The sequence below is a fragment of the Mytilus galloprovincialis genome, chromosome 6 (genome assembly GCF_965363235.1).
Source record: "Mytilus galloprovincialis chromosome 6, xbMytGall1.hap1.1, whole genome shotgun sequence".
NCBI classification, from domain to species: domain Eukaryota; kingdom Metazoa; phylum Mollusca; class Bivalvia; order Mytilida; family Mytilidae; genus Mytilus; species Mytilus galloprovincialis.
Genome location: NC_134843.1, coordinates 96304860 through 96316818, shown reverse-complemented (window position 1 = coordinate 96316818; position 11959 = coordinate 96304860). Strand labels below are relative to the sequence as shown.

The following is an 11959-nucleotide window of genomic DNA, read 5'->3' as shown; positions in this document are numbered from 1 at the left end:
CAGACCAGGCCTTGAAGGCATAAACCTTTGCTCAGTGCTCGGAGCACAAAAATCATGCTCAAAACATGAAATCCAGCTATTTGATTGGTTGATTTTCGAGTCGGAGTACAAAAATCATGCTCGAAAGTTTTATGACTGTGAGGCCAGAAAGATCTCTTCATACAAAATTGAAAAAAATGAGAAAAAAATTGAAAAAACACAATCTAATTGACAGCTGAAATTATATTAGGCTGTTTTGTAATGATTGTATTGGGGTCAGGAGGCAAAGAAATAAATATATTGTTGGTGGTTGCATTTTTCTTGAAATTTGTAAGAATAACTTATAGTAAAATGAAAATTGTATTAGATCTATAATTGGGGTACACAAAATAAATGCCACCCATGCCCCTATGCGTTTAATTCGAGAACAGTCTTACTTAAATGAAACTGCTAATGGTAATAAGCTTAAAAAGACCACAACAAGAAAAATACCTAGACTTTCTACTATTTTTAGGAATGACAGCAAATAGCATACATTTTTGTTTTTAAGTAAACTTTGCATTGTCATGAAACTATCATTATCTTTATCAAGGCATGTTGAAATGATCTAATAGTCATTCCTCTCCTATATATATGTATAAAAAAAACATTTTGAAAAATTTTAAAACCAAATCAAGAAGGGTAGCACTTTCAAGACAGTGAGCATGAAAAGTTATTCTTTAATTTTATATGGTCTTATCACAGATTTCATTGACATATGAAAAAAATGGAATACATATAAAAGTAAAGAATCCTGAATTAGAGTGATCATTTATCTAATGCACTTATCACATAATTTGACAGTCTTGTTAAATCTGTTTCTGATGGATGGTTATCAATCACTTCCAAAATTTTGGCTTCTGACTCTGGAAAAATATCCTTTAAATCCTTTAGAACTTCTTGAGTTTTTTCTTTGGTCCGTAGAGGCCTTGATTGTTTTTGATTGCACACACCCTTCTTTTTCTTGGGGGATTGATTAGGAAATCTGTTTTGACCTGGCATGGTTTGTCCTACTCCTTGGAATCTTGAATTGTTTTGATACGGTCCTTGATTCCTTGTTTGAAATTGGTTTTGAACTTGTCCCTGATTATTCCAAGGAAAATTGTTGTTCTGTCCTTGAGGTTGTCCCTGATAATTATTTTGTTGCTGCCAGTTTGTATTAGGTAGGGGTCCTAACAATGAAGGTTGCATGCCCATTAATGGGGGAGGATATTGTTGTAATGGAGGGGGTGGTTGATTCCACATATTCTGATGACCTGTAGTGCCTTTAGGTGATAAATGTCTGAAATAAGTAAAAATAAAACAAATTAAAACAAATTACATAAACACGACAGAACATACAAATGGGCAACAAAAAAATAATACAAAAAACATGAACATGATCATCTTCGCTAGCCAAGGGTTACGATCCACTCCCACTCTCTTCACCATTGGCAGATTGAGCCAACATTTGTGATATCAATGTTGCGCCATCTATCGGAAGATTAAAATCACGCCCATTCCGAATACATTATTCTTGACCAATGGTAGCACTTGAACTCTTCAATTTGGAGGTAAAAACACGGTAGAGTCTAGATTCTACCCACTTGGTAAAGCCGGAAACTAAAATATACGTCAACATTCATGCATTTGTGCATGAAACATACACAGGAACTTCTATTAAGTGATTAAAAACATTCAAGTTGTCACTAAATATAGTCGTATGTTTAGTGATGTAAAGACTTGTTGCACAATAAACACGTGGCAATTGTTTTCAAACACTTTCTACATTTACACACGATCATGGTTTCCAGTAATTTAAAGACTATACAAATTGTTCTTATTCAAATGTTTTTTATTGTCAAGAAACTTCTGATTCTGTTGATTTTTTTATGCCTCACCTAAAGGCATTATGTTTTTCAGTACGTGCGTCTGTTGGTCCCTCTGTTTGGACGCCAGCCCCACTTAAGGTTTAAGTTGTTGGTCAAGGTAGTTTTTGATGAAGCTGAAGTCCAATCAACTTGAAACTTAGTACACATGTTCCCTATGATATAATCTTCCTAATTTTATATACCAATACTGTATATTTACCTTTTTCTTAATGGAGATGGTTGTCTGGATGGTTTTGACAAGAATAAATCTAATTTAGGTCCATGTTGACCAAGAGGATCATCTGGTATCATCAATATATCACCAACAAAATTATACTGGAGTAATCTAAAATAGACAAACAATACTAGGCTGAAGTAATCTGAAATAAATATTAAACTGTAAAATAGTAAATTGATGAATTAAACTTAATATGTGTATAATTTTACATTGTGGCTAAAACATGGTCAAATTCAACCATGACCTTGTGCGGTTTGGCAAGGTGACCTTGCAATCTGACATCTCACCTGTGAATTTTTTAAATATTTAAAACCTTTATTGTAAATTTTTCAGATATTGGCTCAAAATTGACCTGGTGGACGAAGGCATTTTTAAATTCACATTGCAACCTAAGGAATACCCTTTAGGAGCCCTAATACTACAGCAGATAGGATTTGCCAAATTTTCCTGACAGATTTATAAAGAGGTTTCATGTTTCCCTTTGATTACATATAGTTATCCAAATCAGAACTAAGGTTTTTGTACCCCCAACTTTTAAAAAATATGTTAGGTGTATTTCTATTTGTATTCATCTGATAAGTTTTTTTCAACTTCTTTTTATAGTTCTTTCTTATTTTGTACTGTTACAATCTACACTACTATCCCAGATTAGGGGAGGGTTTGGATCCTGCTTACATATTTAACCCTAACACATTCTGTATGTATGTGCCTGTCCCAAGCCAGGAGTCTGTAATTCAGTGGTTGTCACTGTCATTTCTTGCTGTATTATATTTTTCTTTTCTTTCATTTTTTTGTACATTAATTAGGCTGTTAGTTTTTTCTTGTTTGAATTGCTTTATATTTGTCATTTTGGGGCCTTTTATAGCTAACTATGCAGTATGGGCTTTACAGTGACATCCATTGTAAAAGTCCGTACAGTGACATATAGTTGTTAATTTCAGTGTCATTTGGACTCTTGTGAAGAGTTATCTCATTGGCAATCATACCAAATTTTATTTTTTATATTTATCACAATTCTTTTTAAGTTCAACAATAACATAATATCAGAATTTTGTTGCAATAAACTAACCTTTCTTCAATGATTTTTTTCCAACTATATTTTTCACCCATTAAATCTCTGTACTGATCGTTAGATACAATAATTCCCTCTACTGTTTCTGCTAACTCTACCACGTATCTAGAAACATAATAAAACAATTTATGTATGAAGTATGTCTATTGTTTGAAGCATTGATTCACAGTGTAAACAATCTATCAAGATGTACATCAATGTACATGGAGGACTGCTTGATGTTCTGATGCAACTTCAGGACGAGAACATGTTAATTTCAAATGAATATGAACTCTGCATTTTACTACATTTTTGTTGACCTAGTTTACAATGTATTCTAATATGACATTTTTCTTTTGCTTTGGAATCAAAGCCATGCTTTAATTGCATTGAATATGGTCAGAAAGTGATTGACATCACAATTGAAATTGTACGGACATGATCAGTTATATTTTGAACAACACTAGAGAACAAAATGGACATTTGTGTGAATGTATCTTTGATATAAATAAAACTGTTTCTGCAAATTTAGTACATTTGTTGTTTTCTTATGACAAAAAATGTGGTAGGGTTGTTGTCTCTTTGACATAATCCCCATTTCCATTCTTAATTGAACTGATAATCATACCTATCATCGTAAGAGCTGATCAGCTTATTTTCCAATCTTCTGGCCGGAGTAAACTCCAACAGACCCCTCTCATTTAGTTCTACAAGTATATCCTGGTCAGATATTGGATTCTGATGTCTAGGTCTATATCGCCTCCATGCAGGAACAAAACATGTTACCTTAGTATGACCACGTTTAAGGAAGTAATCAACACATAACTGTATACCTTTGCAGGAAAATATTTTACCTCGTCCATGACTGAAAAGAAAACAAGAAAAAGATATAATTTATATCACAGTTCAAAATTTCAAAATTTTATTTTTATAAAACATATTTAAAGGTATAGTCTAATAATCAGCTACAGGTATTTTAGTCCTACAAGTGAAGGCAGAAACTAACAATATATATGCAAAAAAAAAGATACTGGAACTTCATGGAAAAAATTCTCAACAAGCAACATGTACTTTAAGAAATTTTAGAAACAAAATGATTCTTCTCCCCAATATCAATAGATATAAGATGTGGTACATATGTATGAGTGCAAATGAGACAACTCACCATCCAATTCACAATCTATAAAAGTAAACCAAAGCCATTAAAATAGGTAAGTACTTAATGTAAACTGTTCTTAAAATTTGATACTTGAGACAAATTGTCTCCCTTTGTATACATTTATAAAAATTTCTTAAATTAAAGATGCTGGTAAAAACACTAAGATAATTTCTTATCCCCTGTTTAAAGATTGTATTTTACCGTTTTACTTCAAATCATAAAGATAGATATTTCATATTTATGTGTGTACATTTTGTAGGAAATGTATAAATGAATACTTTCAAAACTATTTTTAAATATAAGTGCAATTTAATCAAAATTCAGTCCTAACTTTAAATCCAGAATGGAGACATAGAGCCACATCTACTGGTTGAAACATTTATTTTGTTGCAGCTAATTCTAATATACATATATAACACTTACTGCATAGCCACATTACTACCATCTATAACAATATAGCGTAATTCTCTTGGACCAGATGGTGGCTCCTGGCGTTGAGGAGGGTTAACAGGAAAATGATTCCTAGCATAGTTATCTGATGGACCTAAAGGCTGCCTCTGTGTTGGAGGATAATTATTTGCTTGACGAGGAGGAGAAGGTTGGGGACCTATAGGCTGCCTCTGTGTTTGAGGATAATTATTTACTGCACGAGGAGAAGAAGGTTGGATATATACAGGTAGAGATGCCTCTTCAACGTCCATTATCATACAATCTTCTCCAGAACTACTCTGATAAGGTTCTAATACACGTGTTTCATCCTCATCATTTTCCCCAATGTCTTTTTCTATTGAAACAATGTTATTATTTTGACCAACTTTCTTGTTTTTCTTTCGATTTTTTTTCTTTCTGCGACTGCCCTCTCCCCTAGGTGAGTTTTGTTTTGATGGACTTTCAAATTGGGTTTTTAGAATTTTTTGACGCTCTTCATTCAACTTTTTCAGTTCATTAACAGACATTTCTCCGTCTTCTTCAGCTCTCATGTGTTTCATAAGAGTCTTCTTGTATTCTTTAGGCAAACTTCTACGACCTTGATCTCCTTCTGGTACTTGAGGTGGTGGTGGAAAGGCTGAAGACTTATTTGGAGTTCCATCTGAAATTTCCATTGGTGTGTCATCATCATTTTCTGACTTTTTAGAGTCTTTTAATTGTTTCAGTATGTCAAGAAATTCACATGGAGCTGTTTTGTCATCAACATACAATAAACCTTCGTCGACTATGTTTTCAGAATATCCGGCTGATGTTCCAAAATTTCTTAAAAATTTAACTTCTTCAGTGTCATTTGATTTAGAAGATGGTTTTCTTGGTGATATAACTGTATCTGTCAGCTGTTCTAATATTGTATCCACAGGTTCTGGTTGTATATTATCACTATCTGTAACATCTCTTAGGTCATCATCACCATAGATATGAATCGGGTGAAGAGATGTGGCACCAGCTGACTTTTGTTTCCCACTATGGTCAAACAGTTCATTTTCATCAACATTATCACTTATTTCATTGTTTAAAGTTTTCAAAATAGCCATTTTTACTTCTGCAGAAGTATTATGGTAATCGTCAAATTTACATGTACCATCACTTGCATTAGACAAAGCTCTGAGAAATGTGCTGTCTAATCTTTTCTCCCAATCAGATGGAGGACCGGCAACGGCACCTTTGTTGATGTCATTTTCAGAATCAATTACCCCATCTGTTTCTATATTTGACTGGCCAATTATATTTTCTAAGGAAGATATTGCAAGTGTAACTGCTAAATCAGTTCCTTTAATCAGTACTTTGTTTAAATCACCCAGTTCAATACAAGCATTGGTTTGCTTTTCAATTTCTTCTAAATTATCTTCATGTAAAAATTCTCTAGATTTATCATTAAAAGGCAGTTCGTATAATTCACATGGTTGACACATTGCAATGATGTATTCCTGAAATAAAAAATAAAACTAATTAATTATGGTATAAAATTGAGAATGGAAATGGGGAATGTGCCAAAGAGACAACAACCCGACCATAGAAAAAAACAACAGCAGAAGGTCACCAACAGGTCTTCAATGTAGCGAGAAATTCCCGCACCCGGAGGCGTCCTTCAACTGGCCCCTAAACAAATATATACTAGTTCAGTGATAATGAACGCCATACTAATTTCCAAATTGTACACAAGAAACTAAAATTAAAATAATACAAGACTAACAAAGGCCAGAGGCTCCTGACTTGGGACAGGCTCAAAAATGCGGCGGGGTTAAACATGTTTGTGAGATCTCAACCCTCCCCCTTTACCTCTAGCCAATGTAGAAAAGTAAACGCATAACAATATGCACATTAAAATTCAGTTCAAGAGAAGTCTGAGTCTGATGTCAGAAGATGTAACCAAAGAAAATAAACAAAATGACAATAATACATAAATAACAGCAGACTACTAGCAGTTAACTGACATGCCAGCTCCAGACTTCAATTAAACTGACTGAAAGATTATGATTTCATCATATGAACATCAGGCACAATCAGGCCATTCATTAGGAGGCGGTACCCGGTACTTTTACCCTCCTATGCTATTGACAAGTACCGCCTAAATGTAGGAATTTTTATACAAGATATTCATGGAATAAATTGAAAAGTACCTCCTAGAAACGGAAAGTACCAGTCAACATGAAAGATAATGAAACCCCTGACAATCCTTCCCGTTAGGGGTTTAGTATCATACCATCATAACATATATGAGAAGAACATAACCCGTGTCATGCCAACAACTGGTTTTTGAATAAATGTGTTTAGTTCCGACGCAAAGACCCTATATAAGTGAATCAATATTAATTCATTTTAAGAAATATGTATAAAACCTCATGGATCAGGCATTATTGGTCCTTTTTTTGTTGTTCTGTTTATGAACTTTAATAAAATAAAAAATATCTGGCAAACTTTCAAAAGAAAAGAATCTGTAGAATTCAATAAATGAGAGGCAAAAGATACCAAAGATAATAAAATGTCATTTTGAAGTGAAATTTTATAAACAAAAGTTTGTCAAAAAAAGTTCAAGATTGACTCTTGATAAGAGAAGTGTTTTAATTGAAATAAAGTTAAGTATGAAGTAAATTTATTTTTCATATGAATGTGTCCAGAGGGTAGAAAATCTTTCTTATAAATTTGTTCCATAGGAACGATAGAAGACATTTTATAAAAATAATCGTTGAATTTACTCAAAACTTGGCACTTATTTGGGTTGAATCATAAACCTGTCAGTACAATAGCAGCCAGAGGCAGATATCTAGCTGTCTACAGAGTAGTCCCATGTGCCATGTAAAAATGTATAGGCTTATAGGTACGAAACAAACGTATACAATCGTACCCTGGCATTCATTCTATCTCTCACGTCGCCTTCTACTCGTATCCAACGTTTGCTACTCGCGTCAAGTTTTGCTTCTTCTTTCAACTTTATTCTAACTTCATGCATCCTTTCAATTTTTGATTTCGCGCGAGTGATCTGTGATACTTGTCCCGTGTCCACTATAAACTCTTCAAATAATCCTCTAGATCCACTTGCCATCTTTCTCATGTGATTAAATGGAAGAATTATGTCAAATAATATATTATTATACCATGACTCAATATAGGAAATAGAAACTTTTTAGGAAAATTGCACAGATAATTTTAGAAAAATAAATATAGCGCTCGTTTCACATTGATTCATAATTACGTCACAGTATCAATTATGAACCAGGATACTTCAAAACGTTCACTTGACTACACAATTGAAACAAAACTTTGACGGATTCAAAACGAGTTTCCGGGAAATAATGGGATTTGTCGAAACAAAAGTTTGCTTTATAAGAAAATTAAACTGAAAAACATAAATAAATAAATTGTTTGCACCAAGAATTGGGTTACACTAATGACTGGATATCCCGATTTCCTGATTTCTCAAATTCTTGATTTCGCTTTCTCGATTTGATTTCCCGATTTCGCGTTGTGAAAGGAGAAAACGCGAGACACGAAAAGGGGAATAATATTGCATTCGCCCACCAAAGGAAACCACCTTTTTACACGTTATGCTATTCACAACAATTTATTTGTTTCGTCAGATATTCAAAACATTATATATTTTTTTTTAAATTCTTGGGGGTTGCACTAATGACTGGACCGAATGACAGGACCATATGAAAAATGATAATAACTTTTTCATTTCTCAAAGGATTGATCTCAAATTTGAAATATAATAAGATTTCATCATTAGATAAATAGATTTAAGAAAAAAATTAAAAAATTGTAAGAAACTTTGGAAAACGTGACATGACCAACTCTGATAACGACATGACCAACATCGACAATGACAGGATCAAATAAAAATGCTAATAATTTTTTTTATTTGATCAAAGGATTGATCTCAAATTTGAAATATAATAAGATTTCATCATTAGATGAATAGATTTAAAAAGAAAAAAAAAATTTGTAAGAAACTTTAGAAAACGTGACATGACCAACTCTGATAATGACAGGACCAATATCGAGAATGACAGGACCAAATAAAAATGCTGATAACTTTTTTATTTTTCAAAGGAATTATCTCAGATTTGAAATATAAAATGATATGTCATATTTTGAAACCAAAATGTTATAAAAAATATAGATTTATTTTCAAAAACTTTCAAAAACGTGACATGACCATCACTGACTGACATGACCAACCTCGACAATGACTGGAACAAATGAAATTGCTAATTACTCTTTTATTTCTCAAAATATTTTTCTGAAATTTGAAGTATAATAAGATTTCATCATTTGGTAAACAGATTTAAGAAAAAAAAAAAAAAAAAAAAATATGTAATAAACTTTAGAAAACGTGACATGACCAACTCTGATAATGACAGGACCAACATCGACAATGACAGGACCAAATAAAAATGCTAATAACTTTTTTATTTTTCAAAAGAATTATCTCAGATTTGAAACATTAAATGATATGTCACATTTTGAAACATTTATGTTATAAAAAATATAGATTTATTTTCAAAAACTTTCAAAAACGTGACATTCTGTTACCTGTTACCTTCTGTAGATCCCTCCTCTATCAGGAGAACCTGGAGTTCATCCAGTAAAATTTTGTTGCCTTATATTTACATCTGTTTCCAGTCACTATACATTTATCTTTAAACAATTTTATCTATTTACAGCCTATGAGTTTGGTAAACCTTACAACTTTTAAATGTTTATTTACTTTCAAGGAGCACACTACGCTTTTCATGGAGCGAGTAACACAGGCTTCTAGTGATTGATTCCACCAAATTTATGTCATTTTTCTCCAACACATGATACCACTCGAAACGACTACAGTCCAAGATTAATTGTATCATTTTCGAGTTACTAACGCAAATGTCAGTCCATGCAACAGTTCCAATCTTTGGTACAACAACTGTATAAAGCTTTGAGATAAAAATGTCTCTAATACTTGTTAAGGCAGAGCATACGACAAGAAAATGTTCTAAATGTTCAGTTCCTTCCTCACATAGCGGACAAATTGAAGTTTTTTGACCATTTGAAAATTTTGAACGGTGGTACTGCAGAATATATGTATCCAACAGCATTTTGATCTTATAACAGGCTTTACGTATACACATTTGTTCTGAACCAGCACTTTTCCATATAGAATTAACAACACCAATTTTACAGTTTTTGATATTTAAGTACCGTAATGACGGTTTTGATTTGGCTTCAGTAAACAGTTTTTCGGACCAAAAGTTATCAATACACTTTTTTACTTTCATTTTCCACTTGTATTTTGTCTCTGGTTTAAGTAAAACTTCTGAGGCACACGGCAAGTTATATTGTTTCAAAATCTTGTCAGCCCTAATAAACCAGCTTTTAGAGTTTTTTCCTTTTGTAGACAGTTGACGCTTAGCAAGATCATTTTCGACAGAGTCACTTCTGGCAATGGTACCAAACGTTATCAGAATCTTTTTGTGTAGAAGTGCAATAATAGGTAATTGACCTAAAAGTAGATAAGCTCCAGCGTTGGAGGCTCTAGCAGGTAAATTTTGAATTTGTTTCAAAAAGTTATTACAAAAGATATCTAAGCGGGAAATATCTTTAGCACTAAGATTTACAATTTCAAGTCCAAATAACAAACGTGGAACCACATATGTCGACCAAAGTTTACATGACACCTCTGGATTAAGTCCATTTAAACCATGTAGTCCTGAGCCCATAAGTGCGTATGAAGTCTGTCTTGCAGTTTTTAAACGATTTCCAATAATTGTTCTTGTTGCCTCTACTTCACGGGAGTCTCTATCAATACCAATATGTTTATAATTTTCTACAGTTTCTAATGTTTCTGAGCCAATGTGAAACTTTTCCATTTGATTCCAAAGGTTGCAATTCAAAGATGAGTTCCATATCATAACTTTAGTTTTTTCCCTACTTATATTATATTCTTCTGTCTCTGCAAAAAGGGAAGTATAACTAATCATAGTCTGGAGTTCATCAGGTTTTGAAGAGATAAGTAGCAGATCGTCTGCACACATTGGAGTACCCACAAACACATTACCAATTTTAAAACCCAAACTTTCACTTTCTAACTTTTTTATTAGCGGATTAACGAAAAGTTTGTAGACAGAGGGAGACCATACGCTGCCTTGACGGACGCCTTGGAGTTCAGCAAACGAAGTAGATAACTTGCCTTCCCATCGACATGACCAACCTCGACAATGACCGGAACAAATGAAATTGCTAATTACTCTTTTATTTCTCAAAATATATCTCTGAAATTTAAAATATGTGAAGATTATACCATTTTATATATAAATATAAGAAAACGGTATAAAAAGCTTGCTGAAATGTGACCAAGATTTCCAAGATTCCAAGATTTATTGATAACGCTCAGACACATAAATGTGTAACATGAGGTCAAAGTATAATACATAAAATTATCTCCCCTTGACCACTGATCCTTTCTTCATGCATTTGAATTTCAATTATTATTTTATGTTTCTTTAATCACTCTGTAATGTTTATGTCATGTTGTAATTAATGTTATGCTCTTAATGGGCCCTTTAATTTGGAAAATAAAAAATATTGTATTGTATTGTATTGTAATACATAAACAATTGAATGACCTGATTAACGACTAACGTTGTCAATGACATCTAACAATCCTCGACAATTAATGACAGGACCAAATAAAAATGCTAATTATGCATAAAATTTGTCAGAATATTCCTCTCAAATTTAAAATAATGACAATTAAGACCATTTCGCACATCATATAACAAAAATATAGAAAAAAACGTATTGAAAGCTTGCGGTTGTGTGACCTGTCCAACAGGCTATGATCTGGCCGATGAAAAATCAAAATTTCTTTCTTATTTTACTGAAATTGTTCAATTCTGATCCATAATTAGTAAGATATATCTTATAAATTCAGGAAAATATATTCTATTGTGGTTAAAAATCTTGACCTAGCTACTAAACGTATGTTGGCGGAGAGTCACAGGACAAAAAGACACGAATGATCACTACATTTAAGAAAGAGATCTTGAACTATTTATAAGTTATTACATATAATAATTTTATAGTTTAAGAGATAGTTCATTAAACTATAGATAAATTAAGATTTATTGAATTATCACCATAATATTTCTTGACATCATGAAGCCCAATTTAAG

At 32.6% G+C, this 11959-nt stretch overlaps 1 protein-coding gene across 1 annotated transcript; it reads right to left on the bottom strand.

Annotated features, from left to right (window-relative positions):
* Positions 1–486: 486 nt before the first annotated feature.
* On the bottom strand, positions 487–7996 carry LOC143080838 (uncharacterized). The gene is made up of 6 exons (XM_076256902.1): positions 7651–7996; positions 4740–6232; positions 3786–4022; positions 3176–3283; positions 2089–2214; positions 487–1300 (listed from the first exon to the last, which is right to left on the bottom strand). Exons 1-6 carry the CDS (start codon positions 7855–7857, stop codon positions 787–789), a joined length of 2685 nt encoding a protein of 894 aa, XP_076113017.1. The 5' UTR covers positions 7858–7996; the 3' UTR covers positions 487–786.
* Between the last annotated feature and the right edge of the window lie 3963 nt (positions 7997–11959).